Raw genomic sequence first — 27,968 nt, 5'->3', positions numbered from 1 at the left:
CAGCTGCGCCTTCTTCCCCACGCCACGGGCCGAGCCGAGTTCCCCGCCACCCCTAGGACATTCGGCGGCGGCTGCCACTGCCGAGAGCCCCACAAGTGGCAGGGAGCCCGGCTCGGCCTGCAGCGCGGGGAAGAAGGCGCAGCTTCCCTCTGCTCTTTGGGTGGAGAAGCTGGGTGTCTACTCTGCCTGCAAGGTACCTAGTCAGGCTGCGGGGAACCTCACGGATCTGCTGAGCACCGGGGCGGGGGGTGGGCAGGTTCAGTCCCTGGCCTGGGGAATGGTGTAGGTGGGAGCAACCCGGGCACCCCTCCCCCAGCCAGTGCCACCCCCTCCAACACCCACCGACCTACTTCTTCTCCCCTGTGCACTCCTCGCCCCAACAACCCACCCTGTCCTGCCACTTTTGCCTCTGGGCAGCCTGCACCTGGCACCCCCCCCCCCGCAGCCAGCCATGGTCACCTTCACTCCCCCATCAACCTTGGGACCCCATGGCTCACCGCCAGCCATTGCCTTCCTGCCCACTCCTCCCTTGTGCAAACGCCTCTCTGCCACCTTCACCCCCCTGCAACAACTCCGGGCACATACACACCCCTGCCTGCCAGCCCCTTGCAACAACCCCCTCCTGACCACTTCTCCCTTGTGCCACTCCCTGCTTGCCACTGCACCCCCTGCAACAAGCCCCTTTTGCCTCTGTGCAATCTCTTCCCTGCCACTACACCCCCGCCCTCTCCACCTCTTGGCACATCACTTAAATCAGAAGTTTTTATAGGGAACTGGTTGTTAAGATTGTGGCAGCTCATCACTGTGGTAGAGTAGTTACTTTAAGTGTTCTAGAAATTCCTTTGCTTTGTATAAATGAGTATTATAATACTCTTATAATATAAAAGTTTATTCCTTTTCTGGATCCAGCTAAGCTCCTAGACTCAGTGGTATCCTGTAGCATGAGTGCCACAGACAGTGTGGGGGGAAAACACTTCATTTGATTAGTTTTGAATGTGATACTTTTCATTATACTGACGGTCCTCTTGTTGTTGTGATGTGAGACTGAATTAAGAAACATTTGAAGAAACTGAAAGATGGCAAATCCTGACAAGAAAGAGTTCACTCCCTTTACACTGTATACATTTTCATAGAATCTCAGTGCATCCAACAGTATTCAGTACAATGATGTACAGTTTATATTTGCAGAAAGAAAGCTGAGTACAAACCCAGATGGGTCAGACATTATGTTAAAGTGGGGAAAGTACAAAGTCTGACAGAACTGAAAAAATGTATAATGCAAGTAGTATAAGCTTTCCGTAGTGTTGCTTTCACATGCTATTTCTTGTTAAACACGTGTTAATTACTTTATTCCCACAGTTAGAGTCCAGAGCCAAACAGGAGTCACATTGAAGCTGGCAGACCGTCAATCCCTGTAGGCTCAACATACGTAATGAATGAAAGTTCTAACAGTGTATTGTTGTACAAAGAAAGTGACAAGGTTAACTATGAGCTGGGTTCATTGCTGCAGTCTAGTAAAAGCTGATCATTTCTCTGCATTCATACATCTAACAATAGACAAGAAAGAAGAGACAGAATTATTTTCTTCCTAAAATGGCATCATAGAGCTTTCCTGTTTTCTTGACTTGAATCTCTCTGAAACCAGCTGTAGTGAGGAGCTTGCTGTACTCGGTTGGCGTTCGTTCTTTTCCTTCAGCCTGAACCAACATGTTCATAGAGTAAAGCTGGGTTTCTAAAGGTCCAGTTTTGTCTTCATTCAAAAGTGTTTCAACCAGCAGCACTCCGCCCCCTGATGGGATGAAGAGATTTAAAAACAAACACATTGATTTGTCAGAGGAGGATGCTAAAGTTTATTTTCCAACTGCATTTTTAGATATTTCCATAACCTTAGTAATCCCCCTTATATGAAAAGAAAAATCACGTTATATTGCTACAGTATTTAATGAAAGAGGGATGCAAGAGGGATTCTATGCATCAATTAACTTATTTCCTGTACTTCAAAGTAGAGAATGAAGGGGAACCTATTAGTTGGGATTGAAACATTTATTTACTCTGGCAGAAATGAACCCCAGAGGTGTGGTTGCCAAGCCTCTCTGAAAATCAAACCCCATGGCACCTAAAAATGCAGATTGGAAATTTTCAAAAATTGAAGAGGTACCTGTCAACATCATTAGGCACCTAAATAACTTTAAATATCTTGCCTTCCATATCTAAAGTGGAGTGCCCAAACCTAGAAACCAATTGTGAAAATGTTCACATTGGCCATTATTACTCACATGGCCTGGATACAAATCTCTGATTTAAAATGAGAAAAGCTTTCAATGTATGTTTCTTTACTTAGTCCTTCATTTAAATGGCTCTTTAAAAAAAAAGTCTAATATAAATGATGCATATAAATCTCTATTTTACAAAGAGGAGAACATACCAGGCTTGCAAGCCTTGTGGATTTTTGCTAGTAGCTGCATACACTTGTCATCTGCCCAGTCATGCAGGATCCTAGCCAAAATGTACAGGTCAGCTTCTGGAATTGGATCTTTAAAAAAATCTCCTGTAAAAAAAAAAGAAAAACAATGCAAAAAACAGGCCTGAATAAGCAAACATTTTAAATTTGGTATTGCAAAAAGTACAAGCTAGCTCCAAAACTACTCAAAAGACTTGCTGGGAAACTACATTCTTCTGGCTTGTCATGCTCATTGCCAATGCTAAGCAGTGACTAACAGTGTAAGGCAAAAAGAAAAGGAGTACTTGTGGCACCTTAGAGACTAACAAATTTATTAGAGCATAAGCTTTCGTGAGTTACAGCTCATATCCGATGAAGTGAGCTGTAGCTCACGAAAGCTTATGCTCTAATAAATTTGTTAGTCTCTAAGATGCCACAAGTCCTCCTTTTCTTTTTGCGAATACAGACTAACACGGCTGGTACTCTGAAACCTGTCATAGTGTAAGGCAGAAATTCTCAATGCTGTGTGGCAGTGTGAAGGGGGTTTGTTCATGTTAAGCGTGGAAGAGGCCTGAAAAATGTAAGCAACCAAACATTTAAGAGACATATCTGATTCTTTGGAAACATTTTAGTGCTTCACAATTTCTCCGAAGAGACGGAAATGAACGTACATACAATGCAATAAAAAGAAAGTATAGTGAGAGTTCCCTAAACAAACCAGAAAAAGTTAATTTTTACCTCCTTCTACCTCAACTAAATTTAAAAAACCTCCTCCAATCTAGGTGGTCCCACAATACAAATAAAGAAGATTCACAGCCCACTTAGGGGGCAAATCTCCCAGTATTGGATAATTGCTGATGTGCTCTTTATCCATCCACTTGAATGCCAATTTAATTTCTCTCTCTCTCTCTCTCTCTCTCATTCTCTTTCCTGTCTGCTTCACCCATATAAACCGTCTGTCGCACTTCTCTGTCTTTGCTATTAGGTCATTTCTCCCCCCCACACACACACCCACTTTTTCCCCTTCTTCACTTCCAGGTCCCCTTTCTCTATCTCTCCTCTCCTCCTCCAATCCCCACCCTCCCAAAACTGACCATTTATTTTGATTTAAATAGTAAAAATAGACATCTAAAAGCAAGATGCCTCAACACTCAATTTATATCGTAACAGGATCCCAACAGCATTTATCCCTTCAAATGTAACATTGACATCCTTATGGGCCATTGTGCCCAGTCACATTGAACTAATCTACACAACCGACTGTTTTCAACAATTTTGCACACTTTGGACCTGCCCACAATTGTTCAGTGAAGCCACATCCCCACTGCGTGACACTGAAGGGCTAGGATGGACACAGCATGGAATTTGTTTTTTAATTTTTATGTTGCTGTTTAATTGGGATGATGTTCAAGGCCTTGGTATAGACTTGCATCCTTGGCAACTAATAGCTCAGCTTCTCCCAGGTGAGTAACCAAGTCCACAGGGTGTACACTCAGTATGCTCAGTACACTCTGTTATCATCAAACATGGTCCCTTCAGTACATTTTTCTTTGCAGATGAGCACACACAAAATGAAGCCAGTTTACCTTCATGGAAAGTGATCCGACGTTCTTCCGGGGATACAAAACGCTCCTTTGCCACTTGCACTACTTTAGGTAGGTCATAAATTGTGACTGTAGAATTTGGGTACAAAGAAATGCATTCCTGGGCCAAACCACCTGCACATCCTTATAGTGAAAGTGAAATACAGGGTAAATGCTCAAATATAACAATACTGGTCATTTTTATAATAGCTTCCATCTCAGAAACTTAGACTGCAATGAACTCAGACTCATGCTGCCTTGTGAGATAGGTTAACATTAGTATCCATTTTTACAAAAGGAGACGCTGAAGTACAAAAAAGATAAGTGATTTGTTCATGGTCTCCCAGCCTATCTTTGTCTTCTCTGAAATAGGACCCAATTTTCCCTGCTCCTAGTCCTGTGATCTAACCACCAGCCTGTAAAGGGTATTGTTTTAACCGTGTGATGCAGCTATAACTGGCTGGAAACTTTCAAAGGAAGAGTTTTTTCTTTCAAAAAATGACCATTTTCAATATGAAAATTTTCTGAAATATTGACTTTTTCTAAGTTTTAGTTGTCATGGAATTTTTTAGGACTTTTTTTTTAAAATGAAAGCAGTTACTGGATGTTTATTTCACTGAAAACCTGTATTTTGTTAAACAGGAAATGGAGATAACCATTTCAGTGTTTTCCATCAAACATGAGAAGTTAAACAAATAAAATTGGGTCTGTTTTGAACACTACAAAACAGAAACCTAATTTTTTAATGAAAATATTCTGAAAAAATTTCAACCAGCATTACATGAAACTAAAAGCTAAAATACCAGTGACCTACCACAATAGATATTCCCCTTATCTAAAATCAACGAACCATTCTTCTGTTTTAAAGCTTCCATCTTCAATCATTAGGACGGCATATAGCAAATAATAAAGTCTATGAGTCTATAGTGCTATTAACCTATGAATATCAAAGCACTTCACAAAGGAGGCACATATCATTATGTCCATTGTAAGACTGGAAAAATAAAGGCTCAGAGAGGGGAAATGACTTGCTTCAGGTCATCCAGCCAACCAGGGACAGAGCTGGGATAGAACCCAGGTCTCCTGAGTCCCAGCATGGTCACAATCAGCACAGTCCCTGGAGGAATGCATGAAAAACTCTAGGCACACTTCACTACAAGCTGGATTTCAAAAGACCTTGCCTCCTCCCATTAGGTTTACACCAAAAGCCAGGTCTTGGTATATAGAAAATGCCGCAATGAGAAAAATAACTGAATTGTTAAAAATGGGAAAGATTCACATCCAGTATTCACCATTCAAAACATTACCTACAGTTAATGTTCAGGATGGGTTTCATATGTATTGTAAAACAAACCCCAGAGGGGGAAAGAAACAGGTGAGGAGCATGAGTTGAGTGAGTTTACCTTAAAAGGACAGCATATGTCAAGGTTATTTGTCCCATGATATTTAAATTCATATTTTTTCTCACTGTTTACAACAATGAACTGAAAACTGACCTGGTTTCTCTCTGCTTCTGCTGCTTTTGCTCCATCCCACAAGCACATGAGTTTGTTCCTGCAGAGCTAGTTATTTGCATAAGACTGTGGGCAGTGAGCATTCAACAACAGCCTGCTCTAAAGATCAGTGTCAATGGGACAATTCCCATCAACTATTTTAGGGTTTGGATTCAGACCAAAAAAGGGCACAGAAAGATTTTCTGTATAAGGACTTTGCAAACAGAAAGAAGGATGGGAGGGAAGCAAGTGGTTCAAATTTTGAGCCTACTAAATTTTATAAAAAGAAAAGGAGTACTTGTGGCACCTTAGAGACTAACAAATTTATTAGAGCATAAGCTTTCGTGAGCTACAGCTCACTTCATCGGATGCATTGAAAGCTTATGCTCTAATAAATTTTTTAGTCTCTAAGGTGCCACAAGTACTCCTTTTCTTTTTGCGAATACAGACTAACACGGCTGCTACTCTGAAACCTAAATTTTATAGTGGCTCTTCAATACTAATTTTACACAAACAGCCACCAAGAACACTTTTAAACCCCTTGTAATAAAAACACTGATTCCAGTCTGAGAAGCACAGAAGAAATCTCAAGACAACCAGTACATTTGTCTTGGGGAGAAGGCAGGAGGGGGGAAAGGGACTTTAAGTTGTGTTCAAGTGATGGGTGGAGCGTCGGACAATTTGGAAAGATTTCATGGCTATAAATATGTTAAGCTTCAGGATAACTTACATACTTCCAGCTTGCCTGCCCTACCTTGCCAGCAGCCCATCTGGTGAGCAGTTTTCCAGGATCCCCCAGCTCCCTGGCTCCTCAGCAGCTCCAGTGGTGGGGTTGCCCCAGAGCAGAGCTCCCAAGAAGCATCTTTCATTTGAGAAACTTTGAAATATTCCCCCTCCGGGAACACTTTGGTGTTTCCAAAATGAAGTATTGCAGAATTTCCCTTCTGCAAAAATGTTTGAGATTTTGGTTTTTCATCCCAATTTGGGATACAGTTTATTTCTAAAACCTTGAAACTTTTGTGAGATTCATTTTCCCAGCTAGATCTACTTAAAATGAAATAGTCGGAGGGCAGAACAGATCATGCTTATGGACCTTGATTGACTCAGGTGCTTAAGCATATGCCTATCCTTAAATACATGATAATTTCCATTGAGGCTGAATCAGGGCAATGGGCCTGGAAGTAACCCGATAAATGTAGTCAAGGAAACTTTGAAATAATAATACACAACACTGAAAACATCATCATCATCATCATAATCTACAGCAGACCTTAATACATCAGTCGCATCATGAAAAGCACAGAAGTGATTGCGATGTAACTGAAAATATTCTGCAGAATTTTTACAGCCAAATTACAGGGCTATATTTGCTGCCATAAGGGAACTACATTGGCAGAGGCTGTTCTAATGCTATGCACAGCTCCAGGAGAAAATTGTCATCAATATTAGTTGGAAAATCATAGGTAAGGCCATTGCAAGGAAGAATAAGACACAGCTGAGGCATACTGAATGGCTTTAGAGGTTGAGAAGTGAAAATGGCCAGAACAGATTAGCCAGACTTCATTTCTGCTTTCTGTGTTTTAAAAACTTGAGAGAGCAAAACAGCAGGAGAGAAGTAGAAATGGAGATTGTGTGGTGCTATAAATCCTGACAGGACTGAAACACAGAGACAATGGTAAAGCTGTTTGGGGTAAGACGTATGTAGGCAATTCATCAACCTGAAGTCACTGAATGAAGTGAAGAATAGCCTGGAAGCAGTTCTGGTAGAATTTCTTAAGCAATGGCAGAAGAAAAACCTACCAATAAATGAGAAGGAAAATAAGCTGCTACTTAGATCTATGGGGTTCTTTAGACTGAGGAAAACATTCCACTTTCTAATGCTTTTATCATTTTCATATTTTTGTACGACTTTGGCTCAAAATGTAAAATGCTTCCCTTGGGATTGATCCTGGCCATGAAGTCTGTTCTGTTTTTCCATTGCTCACACAGGTCGTAGAACAAGTGCAGTACTTATCCATAGCTTACAATAGAAGACAGTTCAAAGTTCTGATAACACTTACCTCCCAGATCATAAATTATGGTAAAAGGTGAAAGGTCAAATGCAGCAATCACATCTCTGCCACAAATACTCCAAATTGCATTTAAACCATACATGAATTTGATCATCTCTTCTTCTGATCTAGTCATTTAAAAGAACATTATTTGTAGCACAAGTAAATTATGACACATTTATTGGTGGCTAGCATATTACTCTTTCACTAACTATTATCTCAAATACTATATTAAAGCCTGCTTCTAAGCCAGCATGAACAATAGACTACTGTGTCCACTATTAAAGAACTTACACTACTAGCTATTCAAAACATTAAAAATAAATCCACCCTATTTCATATTCCTACATATTAATGAAACTTATCAGAAGAAAAACATGTTACACTTATCATCTAGCAGTGTCTTATGATGCTAAGCCTAAGGGTCCCCAGATGTTTTTCATTTAACAGAATTTTTCAGTATACCAACTATGGTACATGACAAACTTTTCATGATAAGTTGCAAGTAAGAATTTTTTGCTTTGATACCAAAGTGACAAGCATATTAGAAAAACCAGATATTCTCAACACTGGATACCATTGAAATTATAGGTTTTTCATGTGAATAGGACGGATCAGCATATTTCACCATCAAAACGGTAATACAAAATAGAAAAAATCATCCCACCACTAAATTGATTATTACCTGTAGAGAGCCCCAAAGAGGTCTTTTGATGAAACGCCAAATGCTCGCTCATACTGGTTTTTTCCATCTCTTAAAAAAAATTTAGAAAATTGTGAACATATTTTTGGTTTAACACCTTGCTGCATTGGTGGCAATTTTGGCTTATAAAGATACTATTTTATTAAACTTATTAAGGAAAAAGGGAATCACCTGTGGCATTACAAGTGTTACCCTTTGTTTGATTTCTTGAATCATTCTGAGAGCTGTCTGTGCCACAACCAAAAGATTCAGAAAGGAAATCAACCTCTACTTTGTTATTATTTTATGTTCATTATTGGACACCACTACGAGGAAGGAAACACAACTGCTATTTGATGTACCAGAGACAGGGCTCAGATCCTCAGCTGGTGTACATTGACATAGCTCCATAAAGAGCTGTGCTGACTTGTACCAGCTGAGATTCTGGCCCAATATACACTGACTTCCTTCCTCACTTTCTTCTGCCTTTGGCAACAAAACCAATTAGGATCCCTGCAAGCATCCCTCAGTCACTATTCATCATCATTTGTCTGGCCGAGGGCTTCCCTCCACAGAAACTGTTGTCATGATTAAATGTTCCCCTTGGGACACACCAAAGAAGCATAGTATAGAAGTGTGTTTCCTGAATCTACAGTGAATTCATCCACTGAAGCACTAGCAAACATGTAATAATAGCGATACTTAGCACTTCAACATGCTTCAGAAACAATTACCAGTCAATGTTATCATCAGCAGGCAGGACTGAACCTGGGACCTCTGGAACTAAATGCAGGCCCCTCAAGCCACATAGTTGTTAGCTAACACTGTAGCAGATTCATTAATCTCCAAGTGATCTCAGTGCCACTACATGGGACAGAGCACTACACCCAGGACGTGTGTGGGTTACATATGTCTTCATTTTCTACTGTTTCCCCAGAGACACACCTCTTCCTGAGCAGGTTCACAGATGTAGCAAAGTGCTTTACTGCAATGGGTGTTGGCACATGAATTTTGAAGAAATGACAAAAGATTTAATTTCCTTACCTCACAGCATCTGTCAGGTAGTGCCAGCACAAATAGATGGTTTTGGAGTAGTACATCAAATTATGATACTGAGACTTGGGACTTGATTTTGTAAGATAGAGGTTGGAAAGCTCTGTGTTCCTGTAAAAGGCTAAAAGGAAAAAGAAGGTAAGTTAACATTTACAAACTTGTCATTGTGCAAAGCCTGTTTTACAGCATAATCTTTGTAACAAGAACAAGCTGTGAGAATGTAACCAAAGCAACAAAGAAACTGCAGGAGATTCCCCACTCTAGATAGACCAGAGATGGGGGAGGGCCCGGGGGCACGCATGCATAGCATACCATGTCTTCCCGTCAGATTCTGCAAGAACCGGAATGAAGGATTCCAGAATGTTATAAGCACACCCCATCACGTCTTTTGTGAAAGAGCAAGAGGAAAATGTATAAGCCACACAGCTGTGGTGACATCTCTTTCCACTATGCTTTTTAGTATGTATACTCAAAAGCATCTTATTTCAGCAATAACAACTAACATACCAGCCTTTTTTCACCTGGTGAGGAAACCAATGGAGAGAGTTAAGTCCCCAGGACATAATACCACCCATTATCCCTAACTTGAATAGCTCAGACATTTCTGAGGCCATCTACTGCTACTGAATTTCAGTATTCTAACTGGCTGATTAAGGGAGTCACCTCACAAATGCAAAGCTTTGGACTTGTACTATACTTACTATATGTCTTTAATGGACAGACATATGGGCTGCAATAGAATGTGTTCTCTCTCTTACAACAGAGACAAACTCCCACTGAATTCAATGAGAGCCAGATTAGGCTTTAAATCTTTTCTTCAACTGACTGTGATGGGAAGACTGAAGTATGGGCAGCTCCAGGAAAGTTCTGTGTGTGCTCTCCACCGAGGTGAGGAGGAGAAAAGTTCCTTTGAAGCATCCAGCTGAACTTCCATTAGTAGGGGGAATGCTGCCTCATTTAGGCTTCTGCAGCTGGGCTGTTTTCCATGGAACTGGCCACAGATTTCTAAGGGCTTGTCTACATGTTGAAATGGACTGGAAAAGCTGTTTATTAGAGCTCCCTGTGCTGACACTATTATTGTGGAATATCAGTATCCTTTTCCAATTTAGATTAATCCATTTTGGAAGTGAATCAAGCTAAACTGGAACAAGCCAAGTTAAACTGAAACAAGCTAACTCTTATTCCAGAATAAGCATCCACCAGGGGAGCTACTGTGGAATGGCTATAGCACTTCAAGTTCCCCCTTCCTTACTCCAAAATAACTTCCCCATGTAGACATGGCCTAAGAGCAGAGAAGATACTTGTAAAAAGGCCTCTCTTCTTTTATGTTTATTTAGCAGTCCCTCTGCTATGCAAACACAGTAAGAATACTCTTTCTGACCCAGTGTACCAATGGGTTTATATTAATCTTGAGAACACTGCTTGATTCCCATGGGGAGGACACCTAGCTGTGATGGAAGGACTGGGGAGAGGGTCTTCATAGAGCTTGACAGCTGGGAGAGACAGAGAGAGAGAGAGATTAATGCAGCCCAACCTGAAAGGTTGCAAGTGAGTACAGCAATTGTGAAGAGGTTTGTATGCATGGGGCCTGGCACAAATGCTGAATACATTTGTCATTCACTAATTTAAATTGATCATTTGGAGCTGCAGATTTCTTACATTATCCAAAGACTATGTTTTGAGTTATTTATTTTTTGAAACACCTCTCAAAAACAGACCTTCAGGTGGTGTAAATAGGCATAGCTCCACCAATTTCAGTGGCGCTCCACCAATTTGTACCAGCTGAGGATCTGGCCTAATATCTTTAGATCAGGAAATCTGAGACTGCACTTTATGAAATAAAGATAATTAATATAAAGATATAAAGACAATTGGCCAAGTTAGCGGGAGAGTTTAAAGAAGTCTAAGTGTAACTCATACCTTCTTTTGGCCTCCACACTATATATACATTTACACATTTTACAACACTCTCTTAGATTCCCTTACAGCTGCTTAGTCTCAAATTCATCGACACATGGGTAATTACTATTGCTTGTGAATTTGGTCCAATGCATTAAAGAGGTTCTTAGGAGAGATAGAAAAGTGACTATGCATCTGTTTTACTCTCTTACTCCTACACAAGTTCAGTTTTTGTAAATCTGCTGCATTGAGATTTTTCAAATCATACTGTACCTCTTCCCTCATTCTGGCATTTTGGCGTTTAATATTATAACTCAGTCTCGCACATGCTATTTAATGAGGCCTTAAAACCAACACTGATTTAATTGTTAGTCTTCTACCTTCCCGGCAATATTACCTCCTTCACTTTTCATTTCGACTCCCAGGAGCTTTAATCCCACACAAGCATCAAGTAACCGTTCCGTTCCACTGGCGCTGGTGCCCAAATATTCAGCAATGGCATCTGAAGACAGGGGCCCTTCTGACTCCAGCAATAGATCAAACACTCCCAGTTCACAGGCAGTAAACATAATCTGAAAGCAAACGGGGGTGGGTCAGTGGAGTAAGAGAAAGTGCAGATGCCCCCCGATAAAGCAGCTCCTTAGGTGAGAAAATTTTACAAGAATTGCAAAAACCACCACTAAAGTGTTTTTCAACCATCAAAATGCTGTGATTGAACTGCAGTTGCTTTTAGCACTGAGACCATTGCTTAAATTGTGCCACTTCTTTCATTTTGGTTCCGTGCTGATCTATCCATTAAATAATCACATATTCAGGCCAGGTAGTGTGTATGCATTTTTTTTTTGCCTTTATAGGTTTAGAACAGACCCTTACAATACTACATTTTAAAGGCACTGTGTTATGATTAATAGACTGATGATATGACGTATTGTTAAAAAAACTATGAAAGTCTCATGCAGCAAAACCAGAAACAATCCTAAAAGCTTTGGAGCCCTTAGATAGATCTAATAGCCTATCCCCAAATTTTAACAAATGTCTTTTTATTATGTCTTTCTATCTAGCATGGAATGCATAATGCTCGATTGCATATTTTATTGTCATAAAAAACGTTCACAAAAATGCCAGAGCGTGCCAGTTCTAATCTCCTGCTTGCCAGGATCCTTTGTAAACCTCCACAGAATTCCCCCTCTCCCTCTAAGAGATAACATAACACTATCCAGCAGAATCAAAATTACCTTCCGATTATCTTTCAAAAATATATTTTAAGAGTGTGAATTTGAAAAATATTGGCCATTCACTGCCTCTCGGGGTCCTTAGAAAACTGTTATTGTTTGAACTAGCCTATATTCGCTCCACAGTGGAAAGGAGACTCATTGGACATTTAATTCCCCACCACCACACACACACACACACACACACACACCTATGAATGATAATTCTTGTTTTGCTGTGTTGGCTTTTGACAGAGCAGGAAATATTAAATACTAATTGGAACACATGATTTGTAAAAAAATCTTCAAAGAGGGAAATGAAATCTCTGGGTTTCCACCTCTGCCTTACTACCATTCTGTTTCTTGAAAGACAGTCATTAAACTAGATCCGTTTTTCCCCCAAGGGATATAATCTGCCAGAATATAAATAAGCCACTATGTTCTCTTTTGCAGCGCAAGGTAAATACAGATATGCAAAATTCACTGTAGGTGAATATATTTTTGCAAAACTGTGTTATCTGGAGTTAGATTTTGCAAAATCAAAACCAAGGGTTATTTGGATCTGTGGTCTGTTTATCCAAAAACCCAAAATTTAAAGGTATGTGGAGATATTCTATTAGCAAAACAGACTGGCATGATTTTGGGTGATTTTAATTTAGCAAAACATTATTTGGAAGACTTTATAATAACACAACTTGGTGTAGATCTGGGTTCCCTTTACCCAAAGCCCCAAAATTTAAGGAGTTGGTTAAATTATCTCAGAGCTGGCCCATCCTTGAAGGTGACGTCTCTTACAGGTTTTTTTCTGCAAACTTTCATCATGACTATTTCAAGTTAAAATTTGACAAAAATCCTAAGATTGAGGTTAAAATTGGGACCCCTTGTACTGAGTCTGTTCCTTTCTTGAGATTTAAAATAACCATCTAAATTGAGTTTGGAAATTTCTACCTACCTAGTTTTAATATAATTTCTAAGCATTATTTGTAATTCTTACCTTTGAGACTAAAAACCCATTGTTGTATTGAAATAAGATCTGAAGATAGTCAAGGTCTTGTGTGGAGCTCATTTTCCTTCAGCACTCTGTGAGAGATCTTCTTGCCTTCGTCATTTAAATAAGCCTCTTTTCCATTTGGTCACACTGGGTAGTTCACTTAACCTTATTAGTTGTGAGAAAGATGTTATTAAAACACACACATATTGGTTGAAGAATTTGAATCAGCCAGTTACTTCTATTAGTTTCTTGCTGTTCTTTGGCTCTCCATCCATAAAGTACAGGCTGGAGAATTACTATGAATTTATGTATTTTATCAGCCAAAATAGCATTTAAAAAGCTAATGAGAAGTTAAAGAAAGCAAAATAAAGATGATTAGATGATAGTGTTTACAATGTCAAAAACCTGAACAGGGGATGTTACAATTTATCAAGACATAATAAATCAGTTACATTAATTCAGGGTCTAATCACAACCATGGTACAATGGCAAACTTTTATCCTAGTTCTATGCTGTTCTGAGCACGTGATTTTGGCACCAGTGTGGACCTATGGGATCCTTTAATATAGATCCTTATTAATCTCAAATCAAGTTTATCAGCCAGTGAAATTATGGAATTGCTCATGTCAGTTCAACCACACAATTTTAAAGTAGAATTTTAAAATTTGGGCAAATGAATTATCAAACCATCCCCAAACAGCTCAAAATTACCTTTTCCAGGTACATATAGCCAAGCTTTGCCACCTATTCCAGCACAAGACTATCTCCCATTATATGCAAAATATAATATGCAGGTATCATTTTGAAATTATTTTAATTTTTCTGGAATTTTACCAGTATTGTAGGCTCTTATTTTAAGAAAAGGTTCAAATGATGAGAAAATCTTTAGTTTACAAGCCAGTTCAAAGCTTCTTCCTTTTTGCTCTTTCTCTCTCTAAGAACTGTCAATTCTCTTGACCATGAAAAAGATATGTGATTTCGAAGCTAAACTCTTTGTTACACTCAGGGTTTTTCATAGTTCACTTTTGCTGTAGATAAGCACAGTTTCCTGTAACAAATATTAGTAGTAGACTTAGTTAATGTAATTAGTTTCTCCAGACTCAGTACTCTCAACTACTTACTGATTTAACATAATTCCTGAACAAGACTAAACGTGTAAGTGAAATACATCTAACAAAACATCATACATTTTAGTCACCTGGGCCTTGTCTACATAGGGAAATTGACCAGCATAGCTATTGCAGAATAAGCTTTCCTCCATAGTGTCTCATGTAGACACTCTGTTCCAGAATAAAAGTATCCAAAGGTTGCTGGAGACCCTCAGCCTAAATTTAGGCCTAAATTATTACAAGGATTCTGGCTGATGTGTGGATGTACAGGATGTTATTATTTAAAATGCATATTTTCTCTGTCTTCACTACGTAGTGCCACGACAAACATGTTACAATACATTATCAATGTATTGTATTCTCTGAGCACATCTGCCATGAAACAGAGAAACCATCCACCAGCATGGAAAGGGTTAAGGAGAGCCTTTGGGCCCAGCTAGCCCTGCCCCATTATACCTGCAGCCAATGCCAAGCCCAGAGGAGAGAGAAAAGGAGAGAACCTGGCTCAGTTTGGGGCTGACTGGCGAAGAGGCAGGAGCTAGCTGCCTCCCTACCTGAGGAGAAGGATCACCGTCCTGGCAGCGAAGGCAGACACCAAGAAAGAAGCACCATCTCCCTAGCCAAGGGATACTGAGGAAGAGGCTGAGGAGCACCCAGCCTAAGAGAAACCCAAGTGACCAAAACACAGAGACCTTGTGGGGGTTCTGACCCTGCCAAACTTATGGCTGCCCTGCCCAGAGGAACCTGGGACTATGGCAGGGCACCACTCATGGTCCATGAGGGGGCACTACTAGAGACAAGCCACAGTGACTTTGACTATAGGGGCCACACTCCAAACTGAAGGGACAGTGGTAGGAAGTAGCCCTGGGCAGTGGATGTAGACTCCCTGCTGGGAGATCTCCTACTCAGGAGTTGACCAACACAGGGCCCTGGGCTGGGACTCAGTGGAGTGGGAAGGGCTGGAACCCCCTGCCCCTCATCTTAAAGACTGAGATGCCTTGACCAAACAGGATCTGGAAATCAAGCACTCCAATCAAGAACTCCAAGCAGCCCAGCCCTCCAGTATCTGTCCTTACAGGCACATGCTGTCTCTTTGGCTGAAGTCTCAGGAAAGTAGATGAACCACCTGAAGAGGTCAAAGTCAGAAGTCAGCACTGAGAGAGAGGGGTTTACATTGCACTGTCCTTCTTTAAGAGAATGCTAAGCTTGACCATTCAGAAGTCATGGTGTGACTATTGCAGATGCACTCGCAACCTTACCGCTGCTCAAACTGAATTACATAATGAGCTGCTATTTCTCAGTAGCACAGTATACAGTTTTTTCTACAGTGTTAGACACACATATCTTCTGCACAGTGTACCACTCTGTGTATGCCAAGTTATTTATATCCAAGATATTGTAGACTCTTTCCCTCAATCACAGAGTGATAAAGTTTAAATCAAAAAGGGACCACTAGATCATCCAGTGTGACCTATGTATACCACAGTCCATCCAGCATCACTCAGCACCTACACACAAAACCCAACCTGAAATTAGATCAAAGCATTATAGCCCAACAGAAACTACACTATTCTGTATCACAGGCAGAAACTTGGAGGGATTTCACATTTAATGAGACACGGTTTCTATGGTGCCTTGTCCACATTCAGTCCACACTATTATAGAGAATAAACCTTGATAATATTTTTAATCAAGGGCCTACTTGCCTTTGCAAGACTGGGGGATTATTGTTTAAATGAAAAAAATGTTGGCATGTGTGGCAAGTGTGATTTGGAAAGACATAACTTGCCAAATGGCTTCTTTAGTAAGTTATTTCCTTCCCAAATATCATTTAATTCTTTCACCACCTGTCAAGTGTTATTCACTCCACTGGTATTAGAGCCGTTCAAAAGAAGTCATATATTTTTTTTCAGTGGGGAAAAGGCTTTACTTCTTCCCCCTACTCTCTGTCTATTCAATCAGCTCCACCCTTATTGCACAAATTGCATTTCCTCCCCATCAAAAAAAAAAAAATTGAGAGAGAGACAGTCACCCACCTTAAAACAGCCAGCAGCCCATTTATTAGGATTTGAAAGATCCAGGCTCAAGTCTCTGTGCTAAATTACCTCTTGAAGTCCTGGGAAGGTGCGTGGGTTTGTGCCCACCCACAACTGAAAGCGCGTTCCCTGGCCCAAGAGTTGAAGCGACTTAGCCCAGGGTTCAACTAAATTTGGGGGACAACAAATGATCAAACAGGAATGGGAGTGAATGTTACAGGGCCATAAACAGAGATCCTGAAGGGGACACTGAGCAAAGAACTCCAGACAGCATCCACTACTCCTCAAAAGCGCCTAAAGAGCCAGTGTACGCGTGGGCCAGAAGAACTCTGCCTGGATGTGTGATTGAAGGGAGGACAGAAATAAGCTCCACAGTCACAGAGTGCCTCTCCGTCCAACATCCTCCTCCTGATTTTATAGGTGGCCATGTTGGCCAGCACCAGGAGGAGGTTGATGAGGAGATCTTGCGAATTCATGGGGCCACGGACCGGGTGTGCATGGAAATCAGGAGGTGCAGGGGGAAAGTGCACCCAGAATCTTAGACGAAGGTTCTGGAGAAGCTGGAAAAGGGCAGCAATCTGGTGCACTTGAGATAAATGTGCACTAGAGTCTCCCTCATGACACAAAAAGGACAACTGTCGCAGGAATAGGGGTGAACCGCGCCAAGTACACACTCCATGAAGGAGCCGCCAGCTGATATCCCCAGTGGACCATGGAACCGATATCCCCAGTGGACCATGGAATACACGTGGCAGAAGGTCCTGCCACTTAGTATCAAGATGGGACACAAGGGTGAGGAAATAGAATGTGTGGAGTACAAGTGTGTATAGATGTTTCTTTGGCGTGGTTCAGAAATGAACCAGCTGCAGATCGTGCAGCCAGCTCAGACTATGGGGGGGGGGGAAGCAGGCTGCGGGGGCTCACAGAGCAAGGGTGTGATAATTAGGTCCAGAGGGCCATCCTGCACTGAATCAGCTGAGCAGGAACTTCAACCAGAATCTCCCACTTCCTGGATGAGTGCCCTAACAACTGAGCTAGCAGCTATTCTAGGGTAGATCATGCTCTCAAAATTCCATCCTGGCCCTGAGAAACTGAAAATTTAAACTGAGTTGTTCCACAGAAGATTTTGGTTTCAATGAATTTGCATTTTCTGATTAAAAAAACCAAGTTGGCTAAAATTTCCCAATCTTCTCTACTTTCAGCATTGCGGCACAGAATTCTGCCAATTGAACTAAAAACAATAATTCCATTAGCTGGCAGCTATTATCCTCCAGCTTGCAGATTGCTTTCCTCCAGGTAGAGCAGTCTCTAGAGGGGAATGAGACCTTAGCATGAATTACACTTTGGTTATAGGTTTCAAAGTAGAAGCCGTGTTAGTCTGTATTCGCAAAAAGAAAAGGAGTACTTGTGGCACTCATCCGATGAAGTGAGCTGTAGCTCACGAAAGCTTATGCTCTAATAAATTTGTTAGTCTCTAAGATGCCACAAGTACTCCTTTTCACTTTGGTTATAGGTTCACCACTGTGAAAATGTTTTTTGATGCTTTATTCTTGCTGTAGCTTTGGCTACATAACCAGAAGTTTAAGAGCATAATAACTAATTAAACTGCTGTGTTGCTACAAGACTGACAAACATTTTATTTCAGTCCCAGCAAAGGACAGAAGAGACTTGGGTAATAAAAAGGCCATAGAGTTGATTAAACCCTTGGAGAGCTTTTGTACCATGGCTACCAAGATTATTTTTAAGGACACCAGAGATAATCATCTTAGAAGATTACTACAAGCAAGGAGACTGAGGAGTGATGAGGATTGCAGATAACTGCACTAGCCTGATGGTGTTTTGAAAAGCAACATGTTTTCATGTATACTGCCACCGAGGCTTAAACTCTAAGCTCCTGCTAAGATACGAAGGAACTCTAAAAAATAAAATTAAGGTTGCTTTCGTTCTCTGGGAGCACCATCAGCCACCTTAGCACTGTGCCAAAGAACATGTGCTATGTAAAGCTGTTACTTTGTTAAATCTGCAAGGAGCTGTCTATGTGCTTTTGATTAATGAAGCTATCTTGCCACAAATCACTTGCTGTAGACAAATATTACAACACAAAATAATTACAGCAACAAACAAGTCATGCAGAAGAGGAGAGATTTTTTAAAAATGATATGGCTGAATCAGATTTGAGAATAAAATGTGATTACATACGAGAAAACAACAAAGCTGCCCATGAAAAATGAGGACTGATACCAATTTAACATGTAATATATACAGTTGATAAGGATAGATATGTTACTAGTATGGAAGTGACTAGGCTAATGAGATTATGTAATGTTAGTATGGAAGTAACTATGCAACTGTTGGTATGAAGGTACTGAGCATACTCAATATAAAATAGATATCTTTAGAAGCCTGAGCAGACTCAGACTGAGCTGAGTGCTTACGAAGATAACACAGTGCTGTGCTTTTTTGCCTGACTCCTGAGTGCTTACTGAACATTGCACTGTATGTCTGTTTGAAGGAATATGCAATATTGATATACAACAAGTTTTCTTTCCTTGTGTATTGTCTTTCTCTACTAGACACTGCAAAATAAATCCAGTTTCCATCTGCATTTAGCAAACTTTTTGCACGACACACCAGAAATGAAAAGGAGTACTTGTGGCATCTTAGAGACTAACAAATTTATTAGAGCATAAGCTTTCGTGAGTTACAGCTCACTTCATTGAATGCATGCTCCAATAAATTTGTTAGTCTCTAAGGTGCCACAAGTACTCCTTTTCTTTTTACGGATACAGACTAACACGGCTGCTACTCTGACACCAGAAATGGTGACCAAAATGAGTTTCCTTGCTTATGTTAGATTAATTAGCAGACACTTTGAGTATACGGGCCTCCAGAGATTTCCACCACCTCCACCTCCAAACAAAAAGCCGACAGCTTCAATCTTCCTCACACCTGTAGGAGGTCTTTAAGATATAAGCCTTTTAAGAACAGAGCCGGGGACCAGAAGACATTGTTGCTTCATTCGGTTTTGCAGAGACACTGTCTGTCAGTAACCCACTTGAACTCAGACCTTGCTACCAAAATGAAGCCCCAGAAAAAAAAATTGCTGCAAGCTTTGTGAGACCTGATAGACGAAGCAGTGCGGCTGAAACTTAAACAAAGGAGAGAGTCAAAAAAGGGAAATAACGGGGATAGTGATTGTTGCAGGTATGGCTGTAGGGAATGGTTTGCTCCACCATTCATCACAAATGTAGTAGGTGAACACATGCCTACTGGCTATCCCATGCAGATCTTGCCATTACCTGACCTTCTCTCTCCCTCTCTACTGTTCAAACTAATCTCCACAAAGCTCTAGCTACAGCTTAATCTTGGTATTGTAGAACCACTTGAGTCTTCTGTTTTAGGGTCCTTCACTCTGTGTGAGTGGGGAAATTGTATATAGATGGGAAAAGACTCATAATGGTGGACATTGAGCGCCCATACTCACTCTCTTGGGAGAAGCCCCACTTCTTGTTGAGAATAGCTTTTCATGTCACCTGTTGAGGGTTAAGACAAGCAGGCATAAATGAAGTTATAGACTGAAATAAAGATGGTCACTATCTACAAGAAGTGTGATAGCACCCCCTAGGATGGTCATTTTTTGATAGGTGGGAGGAGGAGGAGAAGAAAGGAGCACTTTTCCTCCCTCAGGTATCTGGTTGGAAGGGGCTGGGGGAGAACCATTCCCAGTCCTCCAAAGAGTGTGAAGAGACTAATGGTGAGGTTGAAAGGGAGCAGAGACAGGTGGAAGTATAGCAGGCTTCATTTCATGAAGAGCAAGTGGAAACTCAGTCGGCTCCACTGCACATGACTAGACCTTCTATTCTGATTCCCCTTCCCAGCACCATATGCCTTAGATGATTGGCGCTGGAGCAGAGAAACTCCTCTCTCATCACTCTGCTCCTGTAGAATTATGCTACCCTTTACCACTGATAATTCTGCCTAGTTTTAGTAGATACACTACATTCAAGCACCCTTGTATTTCTGGATTCTGTGGGAGTTTAAGAAGTGTGTTCGTCCCCTGGTAGCTTGTTCCTATTCTTGTTGGAGGACGTTCTCCATCATATCTTTCAGAGGGAGCAGAAAATTTTTTTTAATGGTTGTTGTGAAGTCTTGCCCCAAGGTCTCAAGAGCTGTACTCCAGGAGTGGAGGAAGGCGCTGCCTGACTTTATAAAATCTCAGCTCCTTTGCCTGTACTGGCTCAAGTGATCATATTTCCCAAAGGGAAAGCTGGACACCATACGGAGGTCACTCAACCTCCCCTTCCCTTGTGTGGAGCTGGCCTGAACTGCTCACCTGAAACCCCCCCCTCTCGCACAGGGCTGGCTTTAGAGGGCCCCCCTTCCCATGTGTGGGGCTGGCCTGAGCTGCCTGGTGCCACTGCTTGCCGGAGCCCCACTGCACAGGGCATTGCTGCTCACTCACCCCTCACCCCAAGGAAGGGACAGTATTGTTGTACCATGGAGTTGGCTGAGCCAGGGTACCATGGATTCTTTTACCACTGTATCTTACCTGCTCTGTTCTTTTTCTAGATGACTTTCCTTAAGAGGAGCATATGACATAGACACACTTTAACATTCACTGAACTCCATCCCAGTTATGGGAACCTGAGGCTCCTATACTGGAGGGTGAAGGCCTCCAACAGTTGCTCTCCAGAAGTCCCAGACTCTGAAGTGATGCATGACTCCTCCTCAACCCTGATGGCCTCATTGTACAACAGGATGCTGATGGGGGGCCAAGAAGAGCATATAGTTTTGCACCACTACTTAGCACAGGTAGTTCAGCAACACTCTCTCTCTTTGCCCCTGAGGAGGACCTTGACTTATGGCAGGAACCAGAATCCAAGGCTGTAAAGTTTTACAGTTTACTCTCACTGTCCTCACCAGTAGCCCCTCCTGCTTTATTGTTACATGCCTGAAGCCCAGCCCTCCCGCTACTCCATCCTAAAATGCTCCAGAAGCAAGATAAGTCTATAGAACAGTTTTATTGAAAGCCCATGAACCACTGTTACACATTCAGTGGAAGCAATAACAAAGATTATTAATGAACTGTCATTGTGCCCCTGTGTCTGTGCATTTCCCAGTGAGTATGCTGGATGCTATAGTCCCAGGGCCATACAGGAAGTAGGGGATGGGTTTGCTCAGGGACTGGTTTGGGGGATAGGGCAATTTTAGAAAACATACAGTTGTTCAAAGACCCACCTTCCCCCCTTTTCCCCATCCCCTTATAAATGGTAGCCATACAGAAGTTAGGGGAGAAGGGGTATATGAGTGGGTTAGGTATGGGCTCACTTAGGTTTAGGAAAGGAAAAAGGAACCCTGTGATCACATCAGCTCTTTCTCCCTATTATCATTAGAAGTGTTCTATGGCATTCCCAGTCCCTAGTGTCAGCCTCTCCTTGTTCTGTGGTCCATAGGTGTAGACTTTGGTTCTTGGGGATCAAAATCCAAAGATATGTAGGCACATAAGTGCCAATGTCAGTCCACACTTTTCCTGCAGCAGTATAGGGTGATATATCCCTCGGCATGGAAACAGAAGTTACCTTCTGGTTCCCTACTGTTCCATGATGCATGAGTATATGGCATCCCAGATTTCCCTTGCCCCTGGGGAACTAGGACAGGGTGCACACAGCTGAGCTCCAGCTCTCTGTACAAGCTTTGCAAACCCATTCTGTCCTGTGCTTACTTGGTATGGAAGTACTCTCCTTTTCCTTCACAAACATTGTGGATGGCCATGTAAGCCACTATAACGTGAACCACATTGGCCATAATGGAAGCTAGATAGTTGCACAGACATCGCCAATGAGCGTTAAGCCATCCAAACAAGCACTCAACCACCATTCTGCAGCTACTCAGTCTGTAGTTGAATTTCTTTTTGTCTGGGGCACTGCTGCTGTCAGGGTACAGTTTCATAAGCCAAGTTAAAAGCAGGTAAGCAGGGTCCCCTAAAATAATTGGTGCACTGAGACACTGTGCAGAGCTATGTTGGTTTTTGGGGAATAGAGTCCCTTCTTCCTTCCGCAAGTACAATCCCAGTCTCCTGAGCACCCTAGAGTCATGAATCTTTTGTGTGTCAGAACAGAACCACATCATCCATGACTTGGTCCATGTCTTCTGGCAGAAGGGGGAGGTAAGTGGGACCTGCCATCACTAAATGTGTGAAGGCAGAGGTCAGTTCCAACCACATGCATCAAGACTGTTCCAGGAGCGTCTCCTGTGATGCAGAAAAATGTGGGATATGGATACCACTCTTGTTAATGCTGCCATTTCATCTTATATCAACAAGGAGCAGTGCGGACGTAGCTATATGCATGTACCCTGTGTATAACTGTGCCCTGCACAGCGCATGTGGACACACAGCACGGTTTCAGAGTATATGCAATAGCAGTCCAAGGACAACTACTGGTGGATGCTTGCAAGTAACAGATGTAGTTTAAAGGACAAAAAGAGAGAAATTACAGACAGGAGAGGGTTTGGAAAGTATATCAGGTTGCAAGAGAGGGGTTTACAATCAGGCAATTGGAAGAGCATATTCAGATAGGAACAAGATTGTGAAGAAGGCAAAAGGTCAGTGTGGTTACAGTGATTTATAAAGGACGATACAGCAGGTGGAAACTGGACAGATACATTAGCTGGTCAATTCCAGACTTTCTAACGTTTAGGGTTTTTTAAAGGTGAAATAGTTTGTTAGAATTTCTTAACATTCTTATTGGGGGCTAGCTAGACTACAATGAAACACTTTCAATCCTAATCTTCAACAGGCTTGTGTAACCTACTGTCCAGTCCCAACTATGGTTATAGAACCTGAACCATATTGATCTCAGAATTTTCCTAGTCAAGCAATTAGGGAAATATTTTGAGCAGACTGGCACAACAAAGCCAGGATATACTTTGTACTCCACCTAGCACAGTGGTGTCCTGGACCATGACTGGGCTCCTAAGCATTGCGAGCAAACAAACAAATAATATTGTTAATTTAATAAAGTATTTGAGTTTACAGTTGGCTTTATTGGAGTAATGCATCTCTTTCACATTGAAACTCCCTGTCTCAAAGTAGTAAGGTTAATTTATATTTTAAATTTAAATTGTTTCAAAACTGATTTGCAAACTACTTGTTAATTTACAGACATACCTACAATGAAAACTAGAAAGATCCATTACTCTTGGCATTCTTGACATACCAGTACCTCCCCCAGCAATGTTCATTTCACATTTTAAATGAAAAAAAAAAAATCAGTGTTTTGGAGTGTAAGCAGTACATGTTAATTAGGCTAAGAGCCTGTTGATCGGATAGATTCAACTTCAGTGAACAGGAGTTTAAAAAATATGTTTTAAAGCCACTACAGATGGCCAAGGATAATAGTTTAAATAAATATCTTTCTGATTGTATGAAGTCACTCACCAAGACTACTTTAATTCAGTAGAAAATCACAGAAATAGTACCAGATTTTAATTAGACTGCTCTTGAAAGTCAGTCTTGCCTGTTAAAGTGATCATATTTTTAGTCAGTGATTTATTTTTAAAGAAATTTGTAAGATTTCACATAAAACAGCTTATCTATTGCTACCAAAACATTTTTAGTAGATGCAAAAAATTAGTCACATTTTTAAAATGTGGGTACATTATTTCCAGAACCTGTTTTAGTTTCCACTGGGATCCAATGACATCTGATTTGAAAGCTAAAGACACTACATCACCAGCAAACGTGCTGTGATACACAACTGATTCTGAGCAAAGACCAGTTACTTATCACACAGTAACTGTGTTTATTCAAGATTTTATAGTCAATGTGGATCCCAGTGTAGATGTGCATGTGCCTTATGCACAAGAGATTGGCATCTTTTGAAAAGCAGGGTCCTCATTTACCCCATCTCCACATATGCCAGAGAGAGGGTATAATGGGGAAGCTGCAACACTTACAGAAACCTCGAGAGAAGTTTGGCAAGCGGTGACATAGACATACACATTGACCTGTAGCCTAGTAGTCTGAGGCAAGTATGCACCATCATAGTCCGACTTGACTTTAGGTCATTTGTTAGTGGCTGGAGAGACTGGAACTTGTCCTCTGGAAGGTAGGCTTTCACTGATCGAGGTGATCATGGTCCTTCTGAATTCTTGCATGAGATAGGGTGAGAATTTTTCACAGCACACAAGGAGACCTAGCTGGTGAACAAGGAGAGGACATATTCTAGGGCTGTCTGTCTCCCACTGGGACCTGCCTCAGATCAACCAATCATCTAGGTATGGGTAAACTCTGCTACCACTGCTGGGCCTTTTGTGAAAACTCTTGCCAATGTGGAGAATCTAAATGGCTTGCATCTTATACTGGTCATGACTACCTCAGGTACTGTGAATCTCAGGTACTTCCTGGGGCTAGATGGATGGTTATAGGGAAGTAGTATCCTGGAAGTTGAGAACCACGAAACAGTCCTGAGCTTGAAGTGACAGAATATTGGGAGGGAAGGGTACCATCCTGAACCTGAGAAGGTGTATGTAATTTGTTGAGTTTGCTCAGGTCTAGCATAAGATGAAGACATAAGGAAATCAAGAAGTAGAAGCTGCTTTCCTTGTATTCAATTGGCACCTCCTCTATGGCTCCTAGATGAAGCAACAAAGCCACTTCTGCTTGAAGAAATAGGCTCTTGTGAGAAGTGTCCCTGAAGGAGGTGGAAGGGAGACAGGTAGGGGGTAAGGAGTGAAACTGGATAGAGATCATTGCCCCTGGCTACCCTAACATCCAACTGATTAATGTTGCAGACCATACCTGATTGGAGTGGGGCGATGAAGCTTCCAAAGGTCACATGCTCTGAACTGGCTCCAGTGGAGCTCATGATAATCCTGTAAAATTTGCCAACATGCCGCTGGTGCAGAGTGCCTCACCAAGAAAGAAGACTCGCATCTCCTGGTGTATCTGAGCCTTTCCTTGGAAAGATAATTGGGCTGCCTGGCATGATCTGATGGGTTCCTTTGGCACAGAGGCTGGTAGCTATAAGATCTGTGATAAGAGGCCGGAGTGTAGATTCCCAGGAGCACATGGTAGCTTGTGAGTCCTTCTAGGAATTTACAGCATTGTGTGTGTGTGTTTGCAGACAACTCCGTGCCTTTGAAGGGTAGAGCTTTATCATGGCTTTCTCTTCCTTGGGAATACACATGAAGCCAGGATACCCTTTGCATCATCACCATCACAGCCATGGACCTCGCCAAAGAGTCTGAAGCATCCATGGCCACCTGGAAGACCATCTTAGCCACTAGCTGACCTTCCTTGAGGACCTCTTTAAGATCATCCCTGCTCTCAGATGGGATCTTGGACATAAAGGTTATTATTCTGTCCCAAGTTAGGGATTCTATTTGGCTAGAAAAGCTTGACTATTCACTACTCGTAACTGAAAAGAGAAGGAAGGTGTAGACTTTTCTCCTGAACAAGTCTAGCTTCTTTTGTTCTTTATGTTTTGGGATGCTTTTGTTGGATTTGGACTTTTCCTGCACTGCTGAGACTACCAAGAAGCCCAGAACATATAGATATAAAAACCCTTTCTATGGGACATTGCACCGCTTTTCTGCTCTGTGTGGCTGCATGTGTTAGGCATTTGTCACAGGGCTTTAGCAGTGTTGAGCAATCCTTCATTTACTGGAAGGGCGATCCTGGCTGGGCCTGATATCAGTATATCAACCAACTTGTGAGATATTTTTGGATAACTGATGTTTCTATTTGTAGTGTACCTACTATTCTCATAAGCAGATCTTGGAATGTCTTAAAATCATCCAGCACCAGTGCCACACCTACCATTTCATCCAGAGATGAGCACAAAAAGGTGCTGGGGAAAAGGGTGCGGGAAGACATGAGAAGGATGTTCCTCTTCTGGTTCCATGTCTTGCAGTGTCTCACTTTCTTCCTGGAACGGTTTCAGTGGTCTGGTCAAAGATGCCATCCAGGACTGCGATCGCCTCTGCCTGGAATAGGGATCAGCTTCTGGATGTATGTGGAGGACCCCAATTAGGCTAATAGGGCCACAATAATATGCAACATGGATATATCTGGCTTTTTGGATGATGGCCAGTCCAATACCAGCCCTGGTATAGTTGCGGTCTATCTTTCCATGGTCTCACCTGTTAACTTCTGGAGAGCGTCCCTTGCTCAAGGGAGGTGAGAAGGTATGTCCAGGTGACAGGGGAAATGTGTAATTTTTCCGTAAGGATGGCACGGAGGTATTTTGCACTCTCAGTACTGGTTTTGCTTCAATGCCAGTTGTTGCCTTGGTAGCAGCATGGGTCTGGATCCTCCAAGGACATATCTGGCAGTACCGTAAGCAATTCTGCTGATGTGGTCAACATCGATGGTTGTACCGTTGTGGGTTGAGTCAGTGCCAGGATAAGTTTAGTCAGTGCCATGATAGTACACGGCTCCTTGTCACTACCCATGAACTTAGTGAAGGACATCACAAGATAGTCTCCTGGAAGCTTTATGCAGCGTTTCTCCAATTATAGTAACTGCCCTTATGCTCAGAAGGACTTCTCTGTGCTGAGCTTTGGTATCAGCACAGACGATGCCAGCTGCAGCACCAAATCCCTTTCCTATGCATGGGTTTATTCTGTGCCAGCCTTGGGCATCACACATCTACTGGAGGAGGTGCTTTCCTCCAGTACCTGGTGAGATCTGACTCCTCTGGGTCCAAAAAGACTTTTATTGATGGCTGCAGTAAGTGGAGCATCAGTTGAGAGTCTCTGACTTGTGAGTCCTCAAAGAAAAGGGTCAGCATATTGAACATCCTATCTGGTATATGGCTCTCATCCAAGCAGAAGAGACATCTCCTATGCCCACCCATAAACATGATTAGCCTGTTGCAGGAAGGGTTGGGTTGGAGTCCAAGGACTTAGAATCTGGCATGCGGCAGCAGCAGTTGTGCTGCTCGCATGTACAGGGAGGGGTCAGAACTCAGTCTTGATGAGTTAACTCATTAAGCGTAGTTTCCTACAACACACAGATAAGAGTTCTGAAGTGTTCAGAAAAGTTTAGCCAGACCTAAAGACTAGCGGTGCAGACACTTGCTAGGCTCTGTTTTGCCCCTCATCTTTATGCCCTTATATGGGAGCATGAGAAGGTACAGGGGCATATGTAGCCCTGACAGAAATCACTATTCAAAAGATTCTGATCTCACGTGCATGCACACTCACAGGATCCACACTGACACATATTTTAAGAACACCACTTACCAGGAATTGCTCAGGGCTGCAAAGCAAGTCAGAAGTACAACCAGAACTAAAACTCAGGTGTCCCTCGATTCCAGTCCCACATTGGTTCCACTAGGACAGAATGTCTTTCAAAACACACCATACTGTAAACTGGGGTTGAAAAATGCACTTGCCTACTCACCTACTCAAGTGGT

General features: G+C 41.9%; 1 protein-coding gene across 1 annotated transcript; it reads right to left on the bottom strand.

The window, feature by feature from the left end:
• Positions 1–1,029: 1,029 nt before the first annotated feature.
• On the bottom strand, positions 1,030–13,950 carry ASMT (acetylserotonin O-methyltransferase). Its single transcript, XM_038375739.2, has 8 exons — positions 13,407–13,950; positions 11,599–11,773; positions 9,294–9,423; positions 8,253–8,321; positions 7,577–7,695; positions 4,027–4,167; positions 2,426–2,548; positions 1,030–1,789 (listed from the first exon to the last, which is right to left on the bottom strand). Exons 1-8 carry the CDS (start codon positions 13,476–13,478, stop codon positions 1,578–1,580), a joined length of 1,041 nt encoding a protein of 346 aa, XP_038231667.1. The 5' UTR covers positions 13,479–13,950; the 3' UTR covers positions 1,030–1,577.
• Between the last annotated feature and the right edge of the window lie 14,018 nt (positions 13,951–27,968).

The sequence above is a fragment of the Dermochelys coriacea genome, chromosome 1 (genome assembly GCF_009764565.3).
Source record: "Dermochelys coriacea isolate rDerCor1 chromosome 1, rDerCor1.pri.v4, whole genome shotgun sequence".
Classification (NCBI taxonomy): Eukaryota; Metazoa; Chordata; order Testudines; family Dermochelyidae; genus Dermochelys; species Dermochelys coriacea.
This window is presented reverse-complemented; position numbering and strand designations above follow the sequence as displayed.

Coding starts and splice junctions, on each gene's coding strand:
- ASMT (XM_038375739.2), bottom strand. CDS start 13,478: ATGAGCTCCACACAAGACCTTGACTATCTTCAGATCTTATTTCAATAC. Junction 11,774..13,406: donor ATGGGTTTTTAGTCTCAAAG/GTAAGAATTACA, acceptor GTTTGCTTTCAG/ATTATGTTTACTGCCTGTGA. Junction 2,549..4,026: donor TCGGATCACTTTCCATGAAG/GTAAACTGGCTT, acceptor TTTTTTTTACAG/GAGATTTTTTTAAAGATCCA.